The sequence below is a fragment of the Aulonocara sp. 'chitande type north' Nkhata Bay genome, linkage group LG7 (assembly GCF_057382095.1).
Source record: "Aulonocara sp. 'chitande type north' Nkhata Bay isolate Kocher_YH1m ecotype deep benthic linkage group LG7, A_spYH_male_GT1.1, whole genome shotgun sequence".
Lineage (NCBI taxonomy): Eukaryota > Metazoa > Chordata > Actinopteri > Cichliformes > Cichlidae > Aulonocara > Aulonocara sp. 'chitande type north' Nkhata Bay.
Genome location: NC_141350.1, coordinates 26,066,004 through 26,088,505, shown reverse-complemented (window position 1 = coordinate 26,088,505; position 22,502 = coordinate 26,066,004). Strand labels below are relative to the sequence as shown.

The 22,502-nt window shown below is 42.4% G+C and overlaps 1 protein-coding gene across 3 annotated transcripts in view; it reads right to left on the bottom strand.

The window, feature by feature from the left end:
* The window catches only part of LOC147325239 (NT-3 growth factor receptor-like), a 94,345-nt gene that overhangs the window by 36,867 nt on the left and 34,976 nt on the right, over positions 1–22,502 (bottom strand). For all 3 annotated transcript variants that reach the window (XM_086299654.1, XM_086299655.1, XM_086299656.1), the window contains exons 5-7: positions 14,649–14,803; positions 8,871–9,013; positions 2,453–2,594 (exon numbers count right to left, since the gene is read on the bottom strand). In XM_086299654.1, the coding sequence (XP_086155780.1) occupies positions 2,453–2,594; positions 8,871–9,013; positions 14,649–14,803 (440 nt within the window). The remainder of the gene's footprint in view (positions 1–2,452; positions 2,595–8,870; positions 9,014–14,648; positions 14,804–22,502) is intronic.

Below are 22,502 nucleotides of genomic sequence, written 5' to 3'. Positions count from 1 at the left end.
GATGTCAGTGGGACAGTTTGAGCTCTTGCTGGCAGAGTTGGGACCACATCTAAGGAGGCAGTGAAATCCTTTTAGAGTGCCCACTGACCCAGAGCAGCATCTACTGTAGCTGTGGGTCTGAGATTAAATAGGATTACTCTACTATTTCCCAAATCTTTTTTTTTTTATCAGTACTGGTTCTGAAAATTTAAAAAGAATCGAGCTTGGTTTGAAAACATAAATTCCGCCAGTTACATGGTTGGTGTAAACAGCTGCATTAAGAATAGTTGAGTCTGAAAACTAGTTTTAACACATAAAATATGTCCACTGATTTTACATGTCTGTTGTGCATAGGCCTTTATTGCTATAATATTCTTGCAGCCGCTTCAGTCCTTTACAATCCAAGGCCTACCCTACAATCTCAAACACAGCTGCAACATATTAGTCACTGTGTGACATTATTTAGCCCTCTGCATATACAGTACCCTTGGCTGCAATAAACCTTAAATACCACTAGTATGCACTCAAAGAAGACAACTGATACCACAGTAATTTCTCCCTGCAATATTCTAAGATTTGCACAAACATTAACCTAAGTACAAAGAAGCAGCTATCTAATAACGCTAATATATTATATACTACTATATACTAATACTTATAAATATTGATTCAAGACAATTACAAAATTTGGCAGCTAAAATAGAACTAAAACAAAAATAGATGTAAGGTCAAAATTTTGTCAGCTCCCATCTTTAACTAGTTATTACTATTATTAATCTCTTCCACAGTATTTCAGTCACTTAACTGCCTCATAGAAATCTCAAAGACAATCTCGTAAAGTAAAGCTAGAGTTTTAATTTATGAGTAGGGCTGGGCCATATTATACCGTTCACGATAATACCGGTATAATGTTAGGCAACGATAGGAAAATGAAATATCGCGATAGAATGGGAGTAAAACGCGCATGCGCAGTGCCTTTGTTTTCATACGCACATGGCCGGTCGTTGAGTGAAACAGATGAACCAGAATTGGTTTGTAAAAATGGTGCAACTTCAGTGATGTGGAACTGGTTTGGTGTTTGTCCGTCAGATACACAACAAAGCACATTTTTTTTGCAGAACATGCAAGCGGCCATCGTTATTGTCGTATTTGTCGGACTAAGATGCTCTTAAATCTGGGAGTAATCTGGGTCCTAAGCTCCGTAATCTTCAGGTCAAACAACACTGCAGCATCACTTAGAGTTAAAAACTGTCTAAATTCTTTCATCTTTAATAAAACGATCAGCATTGCTGCTTTACCAGGTGTAACTATAAAGTTTAACTTCCAGGCATTCATGAAAACAAAAGTTATTACATTTAACGGAGTTAGAAGTTAGCAGGAAGCTAGCGGAAGTTAGCTCGCTAGTTTCGCTAGTTACCTAAGCATGATATAGCATGTTCTGACTGAGAGATTTCTGAAAAAAAATCAAACGTACAGCTCTGCTGTCACTTCCAACATAAATGAAGACAGGAAACTAAACAGCAGTGACGTTTGTAGGGTTACTGAAGTTGGGCTAGCTGGTATATAATGATGTGCTACGTGATCGCTAGCGACACAGCTATGTTAGCATAACATAAGCAGTGAAGCTGGAGGACGAACACTAACACTTTTCCACTTATAAAAGTTAATGTGAAGGTTCTTCATGGTTAGAGACAAATGCAATCGCATGGCAGGATGCTGTAAACGGACCAAACTTCAGTCAGGAGAACAACTGAGATAATCCATCCACAATACGAGGTTAGTTATTAATATACTGCAACAACATGGGAATAGAGCAGCTGCAGAGAATTCAACATTAATGAATCAATGTTACAGAAGTGGAGGAAGCAAGAAGAATGAGTTTAATAAAGTTTGATTTATCTGACTGCTTTGTTTCGCTTAATGTGCCTTATAATCCTGTGCACCTTATGGTCCGAAAAATGTGTACTGCACACTGCAGTTTAATGTTGCAAAGCACCTCTTTTTAACTTCAGTGGATATTATACATGGTTATGCTCAGGATATGTCAGCCCATTTCTACTGGAAATGCCTTTTGGTTAAACTTTCAGCAAGGAATTTGCATTTGCACTGTTACATTTTTATAAAGCTTTAATGTACATAAAAACCAGCTTCTTGTTTAAGTGAAAATAAATGGAAGGTTGTCTTTTTGCACTAGTAATGTTGTGGAGTTGTATTTTGTCTCGCATCAATTATATCGTCGGTTATATCGTTATCGCAAATTTTCAAATATATATCGTGATAAATATTTTTGGCCATATCGCCCTGCTCTATTTATGAGTGCATCTTACTAAGATTTATATATTTAAAAGAAGAGAGCTTAAAATGGATACAGTAGCCAACTCACATTTCCACAACTATTTATAATGCTACTTTTCACAGTTTTTATGGAGTGCAGTTTTGTGTATAACGTTGTGTCTGTGGTGTATCTACTTACAGTGAACAGTTAGCTGAACTGAAGCGTTGGTCATGCCCACTATGTTGGTGGCAGTGCATACTAATAGGAAGTTGTTGTCATCTCTGCTTACATTGACCAAGGTTATGTTGATGGAGTGAATAGTATTGTCGTAGACTCTAGCCTGGAGGGACAACAAGATAAAATAAACAAGCATAAGCAACAAAAATATGGTCCAATAGAAACATTGATTGTTTAGAGGATGTCATGGTCCTGGGCCATGTTGGCCCAGCATTCTCAGTTTTCATGCGTCTTGTATTTTTCTTTATTTATGCCTTGGTTCCCAGGTTGTCCTGTTAAAATGTTCCTTATTTGATTACCCCCTGTGTGCCCCTCTGTGTATCTGTGAGCCCTCATTTCCCCTCCTTGTGTTTCATTCAATGTTTTCCCCAGCCCGTTATGTCTGTTCTCTCTCTCCCCTCCTGTCTGCACCTCTGTGCACTTCCTGTTTCACTTTGTCAGTCTCCCATCAGTGTTGTTTACTCCTGCCGTGTCTTGTTATAATTATCAGTGTCACCTGTGTTCCCCGTGTGCTCCTACTTCCCTCGTTAACCCTCTGAGTATTTATGTCCGCGTCTCCCTCAGTTCAGTGTCGCGTTCTCCCTCATGACTGTGTGCCCCTCCGTGTGTTTCCTCGTGAGTCAGTTCCTTTATGACTCCCCAGTTTAGTTTCATATTATTTTGTATCGCCTTAACTTCCATCAGCAATAAAGCTGTACTTTGAGTTCAGTCCTGTTCTCCCGTGAGTTTGCGCTTGGGTCCTCATCCTGCCTGCACACAGCCTAAATATGACAGAGGAAGCAATTAATGAACTATACTCAGCAAGACCAATCGAAGAGAAACAGTCTCAGCGGTTAGTTATACTTTTATTTATGAAGAAATTCATCGCTAGTTTAAAAACACACAGCTCAACAGAGTTCTTAATCTGAAGAAAGAAACTTGGTCTTGTTCCAGTTTTCCTCTATCAGTGACGAGTAGTAAGATGTCTTTTCTTTACTAAGGTTTTTTTTTTTTTTTTTTTTTTAAACTTAGAGTAACAAAACATTTTTAATAAATATCTACTAAATTACGGAAACACTTTCGAGCTACTGGGTTATCTGTTTTAAGGAGTGCGTTTGAGAATTATACTACAACTCAAACCAAGAGCACAAGTTTTGGAGTGTAGCTGCACTAAATAAATGGAAAAATTGCAATACTAAGCTGAGCACCAGATGCAATGTCCTGGAGACGCTGCTCCTACCTGAGATGCCACCTTTCCCTCCGGCGCAGCTGACTCCCATCAGCAATTAAGGGTATTTAAGCCCAGAGCAGGGTGAGCTCTGGGCCAGAGTGCCATTTTGTGTGGGTACAGCTAGTGAGCTGAGTGTTTGCGGTGGTTTCCAGCTAGTGAGCTGTGTAGTGTGTTGTCCAGCTAGTGAGCTGTGTAGTGTGTTGTCCAGCTAGTGAGCTGTGTAGTGTGTTGTCCAGCTAGTGAGCTGCGCTTTCCTTTTGACTTTTTGCTTTATTTGACCAACGCCTGAGTTTTGTTTGTGTTTTGTTGGTGTTTTATGGTGATAACGGCTTGTCCGTCTCTTTTAGTTGACTTACTTCAATAAAACTGTTTTATTTAAACTGTTTCGCCTCCTTGACTCCTTTTTCTGACCCGGTCACTTTTGTTACTTCCCCCTCACCGCCTAGACCCCCCCCCGCCCCAGGGGAACGTAACAAGTGGGGGCTCGTCCGGGATATTTGAAAAGGGAGTTCTGTGTTGGATTTGGTTTTCTTTTTGATTATCTCGCTTTGGCACCTTTTAGAGATTAATAACTTCCCAGTTAAGGTAGGTGAGTGCCCAGCTGAGCTTTTTAAGTTCCTCCTTCGGGCACTCTTGTTATTTTGCCTTTGTTGTTTTTGGAGTAATCCTGGGTGGGGATTAATTCTCTGTCGGGGGTAGGCAATTCAGGGCTCCGGTCGCTGAAGTTCTGCCTTTAAAGTTGCCTCGAGCCCAGCACGCTCCGGAAGATAGACAGGGCAAGGTTTTGGAACTGGGTAAGTTGTTTTGTTAACGTGTGTGTGGCGGGAGGTTAGTTGGTCAGCTAAAGGAAGTTGTGTAGTGGTCTGTTAACTGTCTTAATTAGGTTGTGTTTTTCTAACTCTTCACCATCCCCAAAATGGTTGACACAGCTGCTAGTGTACAGGTGTCTAGAGGCTCGTTTGTGAGCAATAACATTCACCTGGTTCCAGACTTCTGTGAATCCAGTGTTCACAGCTTTTTCAGTGTGTTCGAACGCCTGGCAACTGCACTGCAGTGGCCTCAAGATGTGTGGGGGTTGATGTTGCTGTGTCGGTTGACAGGTAAGGCTCAAGAAGCGTGTTCTGGTCTGTCTAGGCAGGACGGCCTGGTTTATGGAAAGATCAAAAGTGCCGTCCTCCAAGCCTATGAACTGGTACCTGAGGCCTATAGGCAGCATTTTCGAGGGTTGGAGTTGGCGCAGGGACAGTCCTATCTTGACTTCGCCAGGGAGAAGGCGAGGCTCTTTGATAGGTGGTGTGCGGAAAGCCAGGTTAAAGATGTGGGGTCCATACGTGAGCTTATGCTGGTGGAGGATTTTAAAAACTCTGTTCCCAAGTCTGTGGCCCTTTAAGTGAACAGAGGGTTACAACTCTACAGCAAGCTGCCACCCTGGCAGATGAGTTTAAGCTGATTCATACAGCAAGTGCGGTAGGACAGGATATCCCTCTGCACTATAGCGCAGCCTGGACAGGTAAAAGTGGGCCAGCTAAGAAGGAAAATGCAGTTATGGTGTTAAGACCTATGCCCAAACTGTGTTTTTTCTGTCACAAGCCTGGCCATGTGGTTGCCAATTGTGTCAAACTGGCACTCAAACAGAAAGCCCACTCAACACAAAAGGGGCCTGTTTTGAGAAAAGTCAGTCGTGGCTCTCAAACTGACAAGCTTGCCAGGCCTACGGAAAGGCTAAACCTGGAGCACAATTGCTCGGTAGCACCCCGTAATCGGTGTACGAGGCCAACTAACCCTGAGCTGCCGCTGGTTGATCCGTTCTCCGGTTCATGTTCAAAACCACCCTTCAGATCTGCACCCCTTGCTAACATAAATTTGACAAACCATGGGTTTGCATTTATGGGAGGGGGTGTTACGGCCCTAGCAGGGCCTCTCTCTCTCCTGAGGGTGCCTGTGTGGGCGTGTCCCACTACCTCCTACCTGAGATGCCACCTTTCCCTCCGGCGCAGCTGACTCCCATCAGCAATTAAGGGTATTTAAGCCCAGAGCAGGGTGAGCTCTGGGCCAGAGTGCCATTTTGTGTGGGTACAGCTAGTGAGCTGAGTGTTTGCGGTGGTTTCCAGCTAGTGAGCTGTGTAGTGTGTTGTCCAGCTAGTGAGCTGTGTAGTGTGTTGTCCAGCTAGTGAGCTGTGTAGTGTGTTGTCCAGCTAGTGAGCTGCGCTTTCCTTTTGACTTTTTGCTTTATTTGACCAACGCCTGAGTTTTGTTTGTGTTTTGTTGGTGTTTTATGGTGATAACGGCTTGTCCGTCTCTTTTAGTTGACTTACTTCAATAAAACTGTTTTATTTAAACTGTTTCGCCTCCTTGACTCCTTTTTCTGACCCGGTCACTTTTGTTACTTCCCCCTCACCGCCTAGACCCCCCCCCCCCCCCAGGGGAACGTAACAGTGGTCTACAAAAAATTTGTTCAGTGCCTTCTTGGAGAGACTGCACAGTAGGTCTGCTGCCATCGACCAGCGAGCCAACACACATGTATATTAAAATCTCTAACAATGAGAACACAATCATAGTTGGGCATAATCCCAGCTACAGTGGGGCAAAAAAGTATTTAGTCAGCCACCGATTGTGCAAGTTCCCCCACTTAAAATGATGACAGAGGTCAGTAATTTGCACCAGAGGTACACTTCAACTGTGAGAGACAGAATGTGAAAAGAAAATCCATGAATCCACATGGTAGGATTTGTAAAGAATTTATTCATAAATTAGGGTGGAAAATAAGTATTTGGTCACCCCAAACAAGGAAAATCTCTGGCTCTCACAGACCTGTAAAGTCTTCTGTAAGAAGCTTTTCTGTCCCCCACTCGTTACCTGTATGAATGGCACCTGTTTGAACTCATCATCTGTATAAAAGACACCTGTCCACAGCCTCAAACAGTCAGACTCCAAACTCCGCCATGGCCAAGACCAAAGAGCTTTCGAAGGACACCAGGAAAAGTATTGTAGACCTGCACCAGACTGGGAAGAGTGAATCTACAATAGGCAAGCAGCTTGGTGTGAAAAAATCAACTGTGGGAGCAATCATCAGAAAATGGAAGACATACAAGGCCACTGATAATCTCCCTCGATCTGGGGCTCCACGCAAGATCTCATCCCATGGGGTCTAAATGATCATGAGAACGGTGAGCAAAGATCCCAGAACCACACGGGGGGACCTGGTGAATGACCTGCAGAGAGCTGGGACCAAAGTAACAAAGGTCACCATCAGTAACACACTACAACGGCAGGGAATCAAATCCCGCAGTGCCAGACGTGTTCCGCTGCTGAAGCCAGTGCATGTCCAGGCCCGTCTGAAGTTTGCCAGAGAGCACATGGATGATACAGCAGAGGATTGGGAGAATGTCATGTGGTCAGATGAAACCAAAGTAGAACTTTTTGGTATAAACTCAACTCGTCGTGTTTGGAGGAAGAAGAATACTGAGTTGCATCCCAAGAACACCATACCTACTGTGAAGCATGGGGGTGGAAACATCATGCTATGGGGCTGTTTTTCTGCCAAGGGGACAGGACGACTGATCCGTGTTAAGGACAGAATGAATGGGGCCATGTATCGTGAGATTTTGAGCCAAAACCTCCTTCCATCAGTGAGAACTTTGAAGATGAAACGAGGCTGGGTCTTCCAACATGACAATGATCCAAAACACACCGCCCGGGCAACAAAGGAGTGGCTCCGTAAGAAGCATTTGAAAGTCCTGGAGTGGCCTAGCCAGTCTCCAGACCTCAACCCCATAGAAAATCTGTGGCGGGAGTTGAAAGTCCGTGTTGCTCGGCGACAGCCCCAAAACATCACTGCTCTCAAGAAGATCTGCATGGAGGAATGGGCCAAAATACCAACTACTGTGTGTGCGAAACCTGGTAGAGACCTATAGTAAACGTTTGACCTCTGTTATTGCCAACAAAGGTTATGTTACAAAGTATTGAGTTGTATTTTTGTTATTGACGAAATACTTATTTTCCACCCTGATTTACGAATAAATTCTTTACAAATCCTACCATGTGGATTCATGGATTTTTTTTTTTTTCACATTCTGTCTCTCACAGTTGAAGTGTACCTCTGGTGCAAATTACTGACCTCTGTCATCATTTTAGGTGGGGGAACTTGCACAATCGGTGGCTGACTAAATACTTTTTTGCCCCACTGTACAAAAAAAAAAAAAAATCAGGGAAGTTGTTTATGAAGTTCTTATTGTATTTCAGGCAGCTGCAGATGACAGCACAGAAAACTGGGTTAGTGCGACTTATTTGAAATGAGGTAAAGTCGAAGCTGGAGAATGAAGATTGTAGAAACCATTGCTTCCATTTGTAATCCTTTTTGTATTAATATACAGTATAGTCGCCAGAATTACTGAGCATAAAATCTGCTCGGACCAGGGTCTACCACCCTCGGCTGACAGGTTGGTAGAACAGCTGAAGACTAACAAAGAGGTGAGGCAGTTTTTGGGGGCTTGCTGGCTATGACGGCGGGTTCGTTCTCAACTTCACAGAGCTGACCAGCCCCCCAAAAGGGTGCCCCGAGTCTGGTTCGGTAGACGGGGCAGTGTTAGGTGGCATATGTGTTGGTGAAGAAGGCTCTCTGTGGGGAACCCTTGCTCTAAACCCCTGATTCTATTGATTATGGTAAATTTAAAAGTTGTCAAAAATGGTCATTAAAAAAGGAGGGTTTTTTTGGTATATGATCAGTTTTTATGTCCTATCCCAGGACAAGATCAGAATGCGATTAAACTTGTGAGTAAGCTTATTTTAATTTTGAGGACAGCCTGTTGACTCAAATATTAAATTAAAAGTAGTCTTGAGGCAGTTATTTCAAGCTTCTACGTGATTGTTAAAATCAACTCCCATAAAAAACAGGCAAGTGATTGAGCTACAACAATTAGTTGTTGCAGCTTTGTTAATTAACCCTTTCATATCAGTAGCTAAAGCTAACTTTTAAAATAAATCCAAAGAGTACAGTGGTCTCTTTCTAGTAATAATTATGTCAATAAATGATACCAAGAAGACATAGAAAAGCTATTTATGAAGGAACGTCCTGCTGCCATTTGGTATCAATTTACGGAATGCCGTCATTTCAAGCCTAGGATTAGTCCGTTCTCTGTGAAGTTGTGAATTTGTGCATGCCCTCCCTACCTCTTGTGCATTGATGGAGTGCAAGCCAGTGACAGGCCAATCCACTTCAGGTAATGGTGAACCAGAGCCATTACAGATTGCCGTTACTTGATCACCTTCGACAACTGTGAGGTTGCTGTGGCTGACGCTGATATCTGGTAGGTCTGAGAAGGGAATACAGAGAAGGAGAAAGAGAAAAATATGTTATCCTATGTTCCTCCTTCTTAAAGTATGTATTCACCAAAGTCGTTTCCATCCTTTTCACAAAACCCACCATCATCTGAACAATCTCTCCGTAACACCATACCTACCTAATACCTTCTCATCACCTCTGTTCCCTTCAGCTACAGGTCTATTAAAGTCTGCTCTAATCACTGCTCTCTCCACCCTGGGTATGCTCTACCACTGAGATTCAAACTGAAACTGATCTGATACCACCCCAAAGAGATTTTTTTTTTTTTTTAAATGTTTGAAAATGGCTAAAATTTCCAACTGTGTTAGGTTTCAAGTTCACCAAGTTGTCACTGTGGATGTCCAGGTACTTGCCCCACCATATCAGCACCTTGTCCCAGCACAGACACAGGCCATGCAGCCATCCTCTTCCTGCTGAAATGACCACTAGATCACTAGGTTGTCTAGCGCTGTTCACATTCAGAAGCAGATGATTACTCCAAGAACACTTCACAAAATCGTTCACATGTGCTTGATCCACCTCCTACTGTACTGCTCATCACTAATACACTGTTCAAAAAACTTTGTAAAAACATCAGATATTAATGAGGAAAAAACCCTGCTGGATATCTACAGTAATATCGACTGATAATGTGTTAGGAACAAAAGGATGTCACATCATTGGTTGGAAATGAAAATGATCAACCTACATTGGGCTGAATTCAAGTACGCAACAAATTCCTTCTGACTCTCTCTCCTGACTTCGAGAAAGAAATTCATGCCTTAATTCCATCCAGGTTTGATTACTGCAACAGCCTTTATTTTGGAATCAGTCAGGTCTTCTTTTCTTTGCAACTAATTTTGAAGGGGGCTCCTCCTGACATGTGCATGCAAATAGAGTAAGACCATATTTCTGATTTTTTGACTTCTTTAGACTGACCTCCAGTACATTTTAGAATTTTTTGTCATTTTAAGTCTTTAAATAGATTAGCACGCCCTCACCTTTCCAAAATTTTAACAATGCACGTCTAATAGAACTTTAGGGTCAGCTGATCAGATTCTTCTGGTTTTCCAAAAGCAGACTAAAGCATAGAAAAGATCAGGCCATTGCTGTAGTTGCACCTAAAATTTGCAACAGTCTGCTTCTTTAAATTAGGAACTCACCAACACTTAATACCTTTAAACACTTGAAGACCTATCTTTACACCCATATCTTTACGCCCTTGTGTTTAAATGTGACACTATGTTTTTTTTCTTGTCTGTCTTAAGTTTTTTTCTGCATTTTCCTGCTCTGTTTTATTCCTTTTATTTATACAACACTTTTGTTAACCCTTTTTGTTTTTAAATTTTGATTATAAATAAATTGACCTAGCTCAGTGTGGACCAGGGCATCACTAAGATCCAGGACAGATGGAACCTGGTGGGATTGGATGGACTGAAACATAATGTCCCAAAGGGGTTCTATTGGATTTATGTCAGGCAAGCGTGGGCCCAGTCAATGGTATCAATTCCTTCATCCTTGAGCAATTTCCAGCATATTCTCATCTCACACCTAATGGCAGTGAGGATGCCGTTGCCAAGCATGTAGAGGTCTGTGTGTCCCTCCTATTCCTACCATCACTGACCCACCATCAAACCAGTCATGCTGAACAACATTACCGTCAGCATAATGCTCTCCACAGCTTCTCCAGACCCTTTCACATCTGTCACATGTGCTCAGGGTTCAACTGCTCTCATCTGCACACAATGCCAGAGGTGAAGCTGCCAATTCTGGTACTGGGCGACTGTGGCTCAGGGGGTTGGGAATTGCATCTGTAACCGGAAGGTCGCCGGTTCGATCCCTGGGCTCTCTGTCCTGGTCGTTTTGTCCTTGGGCAAGACACTTTACCCTACTTGCCTACTGATGTTGGCCAGAGGGGCCGATGGCGCGATATGGCAGCCTCGCTTCTGTCAGTCTGCCCCAGGGCAGCTGTGGCTACTGATTGGTTAAGGGCCTTCTACGTCCTTGTCCAGCTCTCCTAGGGTCCTAGCATTTCCTTTGCCTCACCCTTTGGTCATGCTGCATTCTCCTCAGTTCTTCTCTGTGCCCGAACCTGAAGATGTTGGATTTAACCCTTTAATTAAGTAGTTCCTTTTGGTTACTAGCAATGCAAGGCTTATTGTTCATTTTGTTAGTCTGTGATGCAAGGGAAACTGTTAATGTCTCCTCCATGCAGATTATAAAGTACTTTCCAGGCTCCAGACTCAAAGCAGACCTGCAGTGTCTTCACAGCCTCATGAACAACTCTTGTAGATACAATGTGTTGTTAAGCAAGAGGAACCTTGGTGTCAGCAGGACTACATTGTGGTCAGATGGTCAGAAGAGGGATTGCAGTGACAACAATAAAAACCCCAGAATTCAGGGCTGGCAGGCATTTTACCGAGGAAAGAGTGATGTTACATGCTGCATCTTCATCAGCTGATGGTTCAATGTAAACAACACCAACAATAACCGATAAGAAGTACTATGAATGCAGTCTAACACCGTCCAGATCAATATCTGGCCCACATAGTAACATGTCCAGGATTGTACCATTTTTCAGTCACTAATGCTGTCATCTGGGATGTGTGAGTTCAGCCATGTTTAGATGATGCACAACATACTAAACTCACAGTAGTCCCTCTGTGTCATAATCAGCCCTCTTTAATCTATCCTATGCTCAAGGAACTCACATTCCCCATGATGTTAGCTGGAATGGACAGGTTACATCTCTTATTTTCGAATCACTTAGCTTTACCCATGCAAGCCCATTGTCTCCTCCGGAAGAGACAGATTATTCTCCTTAGAATACCAGGTCTTGCTCACCAGTGTTAAAAAAAAACCTAAATTAAAGAAAAAAAGCCCAATGAGAAAAAAAACGTGTTTAAGTAGCAAAGTCATAAACACAAGGGCTACTGCAACAGCTTGCATCTCAACACAGCACCATGGTAATATGAATACAGAGAGACGGAACAAAGAAGAACAAAGAGATACACATTCTTAGACGATTGTGTTTTGCTTGATTACTTTAGTAAGAGTGTGCCTGTGTGTGTACAAAGGGGGGGGGAAAGAACAGCTATCTGCTGGAGCTGCAGGTCCAGTCAGTGGCAGGTGCCTTCTTCTTTGATCTTTGAACCAACAGGTAACTGATAACTGAACATATAAGAATAATTTAACCAACTAGCATTTCTAGTATACAGTATATGGTGTATGTTTGTGTGTGTGTAAAAAACATTTCTGCCAACATTTCTATTATTATTATTACTATTATTATTATTATTATTATGGTAAATGGCCTGTATTTATATAGCGCCTTACTAGTCCCTAAGGACCCCAAAGCGCTTTACATATCCAGTCATCCACCCATTCACACACACATTCCCACACTGGTGATGGCAAGCTACATTGTAGCCACAGCCACCCTGGGGCGCACTGACAGAGGCGAGGCTGCCGGACACTGGCGCCACCGGGCCCTCTGACCACCACCAGTAGGCAACGGGTGAAGTGTCTTGCCCAAGGACACAACGACCGAGACTGTCCAAGCCGGGGCTCGAACCGGCAACCTTCCATTATTATTATTATTATTATCTTTTAATAACAATAAAAACAACAACAATAATCATCATCATCATCCTCAAGCTAGTGACTTTTATCCATTTTTGTTTAAAGGTGCTGTGTTCAGTTTTTCTCTCTGCTGATTTTATGAGGTTGACAGGGATACCTCAGTAGCATCGACAGACTTAAGCTGTGCAAACACTGTGCGATTTTTTTCAGTCGCGTTATTCAGCTCCTGCTCAAACTGTATGATTGACTTGCAGGGGTTAGAAGTTCGTAGGTCACGATGCAGAGTCTCACACTATAAAGCCCGAGGCTCTGATGCGACCTGAGTGCTCACACTGTGCGTCCATAACATGAAGGTTATAGCAGAAAATCTGTCGCTCGCTCTCCCTCTCTCTTCCTCTCTGTCTTTCACTCACACAGACACGCACACCACCACCATCAACCTTGCTAAATTGCTAATAAAAAACTATGAACAGGCAGCTGTGATTGAGCAGCAATGTCCATCCAATTATTTTCACGGTTGTTGTAGTCGTGATAATTTTGTGAGGCCGACAAGATTTCAAACAGGTTTGATTTTCTTATGACCAAACGATTGATGATCGGGAGCTGGACGTGAGGTGTTAATCGCTTCTCGTTACCCATGTATACTACATGATGCACGACACACGATGAAGTCGGTCGCACGACTGAAAAATCGGCTCAAAATGGGCCAAAAATCACACAGCGTATGCCCAGCATTACTGAAAGAAAGACAAATGCTCTGACCATCATTTTACTGGCTGCATCTTGATGGATGCTCAATCATCCAGGTAAGTAAATCTCCAATAGCTGATTCTGTTCATATCACATCAAATTCACCAGGGAGGATATGAAAAGTGGCAGGTTAGCCTTCTTAGACTGTGAGATTTCCATCAGCAATGGGGGACATCTAAAAGCTGATGTGTACCGTAAACCTACGCATACGGATCTGTATTTAAGGTTTGACTCTCATCATCCACTGGAGCATAAACTGGGTGTCATCAGGACGCTACAACACAGAGCGAACACCATCACCACAGACACAGCGGCCAGGGAAGCAGAAGAACAGCACCTCAAGAAGGCCCTGAGTAAATGTGGTTATTCCAGCTGGACTTTTGTCAAAGCTGGGAAGGCGCCAAAAGCAAGCTCCAGCCGATCCAGGAGAAAAGGACAACCACTGCTTAAGCGAAAACCTGTAGTGATTCCGTACGTGTCAGAGCAGTTGAGACACATTTTTTCTAAACACCAGGTCTCTGTGGCTTTTAAACACCAATACACGCTGCGCCAAAAATGGGTCCACCCCAAGGATCGGGTCCCCCGACACAAACAGAGTAACATAGTGTACGCTGTTAAATGCCAGGAGGATTGTCAGGATTTATACATCGGGGAAACAAAACAACCTCTGGCAAAGTGGATGGCACAACACAGAAGAGCCACCTCGTCAGGCCAGGACTCTGCAGTCTATTCACACCTACAGGCCCGTGGACACTCTTTCAATGATGAGGATGTACACAGCTTGGACAGGGAGGAACGCTGGTTTGAGTGCGGAGTCAAGGAGGCCATTTACATGAAAAGGGAAAGACCATCTCTGAATCGAGGAGAGCGCCTAAGGGTACATCTTTCGCCATCTTACAATGCTGTGATTGCAGCCATTCCCCAACTCTTGGTGAATGGTACTCATACCCATTGATCAATGGTCTTTGATCAGTGGGTTTTAGTCAGTGGTTGTTGATCAACGGTCATGAGAATTTGCATAATTAAGATTAAGGAACTGACCTCCCAGCCCATTGTTCCTTCAGTGGGCTGGTTTCAGTCATTGTGCAAATGTACTGTTTATAAGATGAAACCTGCAGTCAGCTGGGACTGAAGAAGTCACTTGGATGAGTGACGAAACATTTCTCCTACAAAACGCTACATCCAGATGAACAGAATCAACTACTGGAGATTTACTGGCTGCAATTAAATGGAATCAGCAGAATACCATGGTTAATGTGTATATTTAGAGTATAAATATAACCACACAAGCTTACCACAACTGCTGATGTTCATATCTTGAAGCAATATTCTCCTGTAGCTGTCAGCACAGTATAACTGCTGGCTGCTAAGACCTGCCTCTCCTCTCTGTTGCCATAGCTGCAGCCAGCGAATCTCACAGCCACAGGTGAACACCACATCCTCCAAATGCCTGAAAAGAGAAGAGCACTGACAGAATTAGCAATGCTCTAAATCTCATACTCACCTTTAGACTCACTGCCAGCGGAACAAGAACGTTTGTCATTTTCAAAACTTTTTAAGAAGGTTCTGATTAGATGTTAGTTCTATAGAACTAGCATCTAATCAAGAAGTGCAATGTTCCATGAGGTGACTTGCTCCCCAGCGGGCCTAAGCCGAACACACTCCAGTTTGGAAGTCCTGGAATCCATGGCAACAAAGACTGGTGTAACAGTGAACATTAATGGGTCTATTTGGGTCTATTTCCTTTGAACTGTGCATTTTCAGGCTGGTGAAATGAATCAGCCAAGTAATTATATTAAAATAAATGAGTCAGCTTGTATTTAAGATATTTTTAGAAACTTCTGGCATAAATTTAGAGAAAGACAACCATACTGGAATCTTACCAACATCAGCACAAATCAGCTAGCTGGTATATAATGATGTGCTACGTGATCGCTAGCGACACAGCTATGTTAGCACAACTTTTTTCTACTCGATGAAAGTTAATGTGAAGTAGGGCTGCACGATTTTGCATAAAATGAGAATCACGATTTTTTGGCTTAGAATTGAGATCACGATTCTCTCACGATTTTCTTTTCCAGTATACATATTTATTGCACTTATTAACTGCACATCAACTTCGTAACAGTTGAGACTGAACATAAAAACAATAAATAAACATAAAAACAACAAATGTCTCACGTTTTGTTGTTGCCGCAAAATGTTGTACTGCTTGAAATTCCAGCTCTTTATCCTCTCCAGGATACTTGAGGGTGCATGGGAGTTTGCCCAACCAGTCTACATGTGTTTTGTGGACTTGGAGAAGGCATTCGACCGTGTCCCTAGGGGTGTCCTGTGGGAGGTGTTGCGGGAGTATGGGGTGTCTGGCCCATTGCTACGGGCCATTCGATCCCTATACAACCGTTGCAAGAGCTTGGTCCGCATTGCCGGCAATAAGTCGGACTCGTTCCCGGTGGGTGATGGGCTCCGCCAGGGCTGCCCTTTGTCTCCGGTTCTGTTCATAATTTTTATGGACAGGATTTCTAGGCGCAGCCAAGTGGCGGACGGCTTTCGCTTTGGTGGCCTCAGAATCTCATCTCTGATTTTTGCAGATGATGTGGTTCTGTTGGCTTCATCGGGTGAGGGCCTCCAGCTCGCACTGGAGCGGTTCGCAGCCGAGTGTGAAGCAGCGGGAATGAGGATCAGCACCTCCAAATCTGAGGCCATGGTTCTCAGCCGGAAAAGGGTGGAGTGCCCACTCCGGGTCGGGGATGAGTTCCTGCCCCAAGTGGAGGAGTTCAAGTATCTTGGGGTCTTGTTCGCGAGTAATGCGAGAAGGGAGCCGGAGATCGACAGACGGATTGGGGCTGCAGCTGCAGTAATGCAGACGCTGCACCGGTCCGTCGTGGTGAAGAGGGAGCTGAGTGTAAAAGCGAAGCTCTCAATTTACCGGTCGATCTACGTCCCTACCCTCACCTATGGCCACGAGCTGTGGGTAGTGACCGAAAGAACGAGATCGCGGATACAAGCGGCAGAAATGAGCTTCCTCCGAAGGGTGGCTGGCCTCTCCCTTAGAGATAGGGTGAGAAGTTCGGCCATCCGGGAGGGGCTCAGAGTAGAGCAGCTGCTGCTCCACATCGAAAGGAGCCAGCTGAGGTGGTTTGGGCATCTGACAAGGATGCCCCCTGGGCGCCTCCTGGGTGAGGTGTTCCAGGCATGTCCCACCGGAAGGAGGCCCCGGGGCAGACCCAGGACACGCTGGAGAGATTATATCTCTCGGCTGGCCTGGGAACGCCTTGGTATTCCCCCGGATAAGCTGGAGGAGGTGGCTGGGGAGAGGGAGGTCTGGGCCTCTTTGCTTAGGCTGCTGCCCCCGCGACCCGGCCCTGGATAAAGCGGATGAAGATGGATGGATGGATGAATCAATAGTACGGAAGTGGAGGAAGCAAGAAGAATGAGTTGAGTAAAGTTTGACTTATCTGATTGTTTTGTTTTGCTTAATGCGCCTTATAATCCTGTGTGCCTTATGGTCCGAAAAATACGGTATTTAAAAACCTTTTGTTACCCAATCTTTCCTCCATTCATTGGCATAGGACACAGGTGTCGAACTCCAGGCCTTGAGGGCCGGTGTCCTTCAGGTTTTAGATGTGTTCTTGATCCTACACAGCCGATTTAAATGGCTACATTGCCTCCTCAACATATCTTAAAGTTCTTGAGAGGCCTGGTAATGAACTCGTCATTTGATTCAGGTGTGTTGACCCAGGGGGATATCTAAAACCTGCAGGACACCGGCCCTCGAGGTCTGGAGTTCGACACCCCTGGCATAGGATACATTTTCATTGCTCTACAGATGATACCCAACTTTATTAGAAACCAGATACTTACTCTGGATGGCATTACCTTGGCCCAGTAACACTGTGAGGAATCTTGGAATACTTTTTGACCAGGATATGTCCTTCAATGCACATATTAAAGAAATTTGTAGGACTACTTTCTTCTATTTGCGTAATATCTCTAAAATTAGAAATATCATGTTTCAAAAGGATGCTGAAAAACTAGAATTAGAATTAGAATTCAACTTTATTGTCATTGCACATGTCACAGGTACAAGGCAACGAAATGCAGTTTGCATTCATCCAGAAGTGCTTTAGCCATGATATAGATATATTACAGTATATATTAGCAATAATATAGATATGTGAGTATATTACAGAAATGGGTCTATTATGGTATGTTATAATGTACACGGTATGAAGTATGTTATGAATATGCTATAACTATAAGTATGTACAGGCTGTATTGAGTACAAGCTATGTACCGGCTATAAACAGGATATAAATATGAAAAACTATACAGAAATATGAGCTATACAGCTATACAGAAATGTGAACTATGCAAGTTATAAACAGTTGTAGATTTAAAATTTATCGTATGTACAGAATGATTATTTACACAGAATTATACAGTAGTGCAGTTAAGATAAGTGAGATATGTGGATAATGTCTACAGAGGCTATATAAAGTGCAAGTGGTTGTGAGTGGTGGTTCAGTCCATGTTATTATTGTGTGTATGAGGGTACAGTTGTCCATTGTGTGTGTAGGTGGTTGTGGGTGTGTGTATGTCCAGTCCATGTGATAACATGGGTCAGATGTCAGGAGGCAGAGTTCAGGAGTCTGACAGCTGTGGGGAAAACTAGTTCATGCATTTATTACTTCTAGGCTGGGCTACTGTAATTCATTATTATCAGGTTTTTCTTGAAGCTCCTTCACTTGAAATCACTTGAAAAATTTGTATTCAAAATGCTTGGAAATATTTTGCCCTTCAGTTTTCAGGCTCTTCTTTTGTGGATCCAGCTCCCAGTTTAGACGTGGGAGGGAGACACATTCTCAACTTTTAAGATTAGGTTTAAATCGTTCCTTTTTCCTAAACCATATAGTTAGGGCTGGATCAGGTGACTCTGAATCCTCCCAGGCTTCTTGGGGTTTCTCATAATGCACTGGGCGCTTCTTCTTTACTTGCCTCTTTCTACTCTTAGTTATTATTAATTTCTGTCTTTTGCATCAGATGTCTGCACCTTCTGCCAGAGGTTTTTTTTTCATCTGACAGGGAATTTTTTCCTTCCCACTTTTGCCAAGTGCTTGATTGTTTTGGTTTTCTATTATTGTAGGGTTTTTATCTTAAAAAGCACCTTCAGGCAACGGTTGTTGTGGTTTTGCGCTATATAAAATTGAATTAAATGTGCTATTAAATAATAAATACACGGCTGCATTTTTTACAAGCACTACAAAACAGATGGGGAGATGTGTCCGGTTTGATGCTCAAAAGCTACTTATTTGGTGCCAGTTCTTTACAAAATGGTATATTTATATCAATAATTGTGCATCATTGTCAAATCTTTTGATCACTAGTTATCATTATTGTCTGAAAACATTTCTATATTACACTTAAAAGAAATGGAGAATGTTAAAAAGGAAACTATCAATACATTATTTGTTTATGGGAATAAACATTTAATACATATGTATTAACCTCTGCTTTAAACCAACATCACCAATGATGATCCTCTACACTAGAGCAGGGCGATATGGCCAAAAATATTTATCACGATATATATATATGAAAATTTGCGATAACGATATAACTGACGATATAATTGATGCGAGACAAAATACAACTCCACAACATTACTAGCGCAAAAAGACAACCTTCCATTTATTTTCACTTAAACAAGAAGCTGTTTTTTATGTACATTAAAGCTTTATAAAAACGTAACAGTGCAAATGCAAATTCCTTGCTGAAAGTTTAACCAAAAGGCATTTCCAGTAGAAATGGGCTGACATATCCTGAGCATAACCATGTATAATATCCACTGAAGTTAAAAAGAGGTGCTTTGCAACATTAAACTGCAGTGTGCAGTACGTATTTTTCGGACCATAAGGTGCGCGGGATTATAAGGCACATTAATCGAAACAAAGCAGTCAGATAAATCAAACTTTATTAAACTCATTCTTCTTGCTTCCTCCACTTCTGTACCTTTGATTCATTAATGTTGAATTCTCTGGCAGCGGCTCTATTCCCATGTTGTTGCAGTATATTAATGACTAACCTCGTATTGTGGATGGATTATCTCAGTTGTTCTCCTGACTGAAGTTTGGTCCGTTTACAGCATCCTGCCATGCGATTGCATTTGTCTCTAACCATGAGGAGCCTTCATGTTAACTTTTATAAGTGTAAAAGTGTTAGGCTACGTTCACACTGCAGGCGAAAGCGCATCAAATCCGATTTTTTTGACCCTATGCGACCCATATCCGATCATGCTATGACAGTGTGAACGGCGCAAATCCGATATTTTCAAATCCGATCTGGGTCACTTTCGTATGTGGTACTGAATCCGATACATATCCGATGTTTTAGAAAGCGACTGCTGTTTGAACGGTCAAGTCGCATTAAATCCGCCTTTTACGTCACCGACACAAGACTGAAGCCAATTATCAGCGCCCGAGAAGACATCGCGAACGCTTCCTAGCCATCCAGTGTAGATGTCAGTGAAACTGTTGGGAAGACAACGTAAACATTTTATTTGTACTGTATAATCTGCAGATTCTGACAGAAATCTGCAGCTATCCTTTGAAGCACCGCTCCTCTCTTAAACAGCAATAAGGATCATTATTAGGTTATTTACATTATTATGTAAATAACAAAATAACTTAAAGCAAAAATTGGGAAACGTAAAGTCCGAAGTCTTTATATTAACGGCCATCAGTCAAACAATACTGTTTGTTCTTGGTCTAAACAGAGCGCGTTGTGTGTGACATCTTCTTTTGCGCATGCGGGCCGCTTTGAGCGTTCACACTAGAGCGCGTTTGCTGTCGCATTTTATTTGTAGTGTGAACGAGGAGACAAAAAAAATCGGATTTGATCAAAAAATCGGAATTGAGCATTAAGACCTGCAGTGTGAACGTAGCCTTAGTGTTCGTCCTCCAGCTTCACTGTGTATGTTATGCTAACATAGCTGTGTCGCTAGCGATCACGTAGCACATCATTGTATACCAGCTAGCCCAACTTCAGTAACCCTACAAACGTCACTGCTGTTTAGTTTCCTGTCTTCATTTATGTTGGAAGTGATAGCAGAGCTGTACGTTTGAATTTTTTCAGAAATCTCTCAGTCAGAACATGCAATATCATGCTTAGGTAACTAGCGAAACTAGCGAGCTAACGTCCGCTAGCTTCCTGCTAACTTCTAACTCTGTTAAATGTAATAAATTTTGTTTTCATGGATGCCTGGAAGTTAAACTTCATAGATACACCTGGTAAAGCAGCAATTCTGATCGTTTTATTAAAGATGAAAGAATTTAGACAGTTTTTAAACTCTCAGTGATGCTGCAGTGTTCTTTTGACCTGAACGATACGGAGTTTAGGACCCAGATTACTCCCAGATTTAAGAGCATCTTAGTCCGACAAATACGACAATTGTTGTGTATCTGACGGACAAACACCAAACCAGTTCCACATCACTGAAGTTGCACCATTTTTACAAACCAAATCTGGTTCATCTGTTTCACTCAACAATCGGCCATGTGCATATGAAAACAAAGGCTCTGCGCATGCTCGTTTTACTCATATTCTATCGCGATATTTCATTTTCCTATCGTTGCCTAACATTATACCGGTATTACCGTGAACGGTATAATATGGCCCAGCCCTACTCTACACCATATTTGGGTCAGTTTCTTTTTTAAAATCTTTTGGGTTTTTTCAACATTGGGTTGTGCAGCATGACCTTATCCCCCAGAGTGAGAATGTCAGTGTTCTCTTCTAATGTCATGTTCTAAGGTGTCTGAGGGAGAACCTTCAGAGGAAATGATGTATGGCATCATCTCATGCCTATCTCAGAGCACACTGTAAAAAACACTGTACAAAAACTATTTTTTGTTCATCGCTTACCAAATTTGCCATGCTGAAACTTTATAGATAAGAATACAGATAAGAGAGAAGCAAATAGGGAGAGATAATATATTGGGTTATTCTCACAAAGCCTCAAACATAAGATTGGCCAAATCAGCAAAAGCTTGTAATCTGTTCTTTAAACTTTTTGATCTTCTATATTCCTATTATTATAATGTAATATTTATTTTACTGGATGAAGTCTTGCACCATCTAGAGATTTTTCTTTAGATGCACTTGTGGTATCAATTTGAAGCTCCTACATTGCATTCTCCAGTTATCATATTCAGAATTTAGGTGTCTACGCCACTGATGGGGTGATGACACCATCGGTCTTTTATGACGGAGGGGTAAAAAGTTGGCACTATTGAAAATACTGCTTGCCATGGCTATCTGTGGTAAGCAGACAAAATGCATGATATGTATCAATTCTCTCCTAAACAAATAAACCTTCTGAAAATATTGCAGACAAGTTCTGGATACACTACTATAAACTTAAACGCAAAAAGAAAAACACAAAAAAACTTCAAAAACTGAAAATTATTTGGATAATAAAATGAGAGAGTCAAAAATCAAAAGGAGGATCAACCACTGAGAAGAGTGAAAATGTAATAAAACATGGCCTTTGTATCATCTGCAAACTTAAAGTCTAAGTTGCTGGTGTCTCAGGATCAGACAAAGGCTACGTTCACACTGCAGGCAAAAGCGCAACAAATCCGCCATTTTTGATCCTATGCGACCCATTTCCGGTCATGGTATGACAGTTTGAACAGCACAAATCCAATATTTTCAAATCCGACCTGGGTCACTTTCGTATGTGGTACTGAATAGGGCTGGGTATCGTCACTGATTTCTAGAATCGATTCAATTCCGATTCACAAGGTCCCGAATCGATTCGATCCACGATTCGATTTAATTCGATTTAATTCGATTTGATTCGATTCTGGGAAATTTTGACAGTCAGAAATATTATAATTCGACTGGTGCGTAACAAGCAAGCGAATAATACAGAAAAGAGAGAGAGAGAGAGAGAGAGAGAGAGCTGTGCATGAAGTGTGATTTTTATCCTGAAAAGTCGGCAAAAGTCAGAGGGAATTCATGACGATGTTTATGTGAAGCGTGGTTTGGATCTTCTTTTGCTGCTGGTTCGGTCAATATTGTTTGGAGAGAGATAAAACTAACAGCCATATGATCAGCGCAAAAAGGCAAGGCAAGGCAAGGCAAAT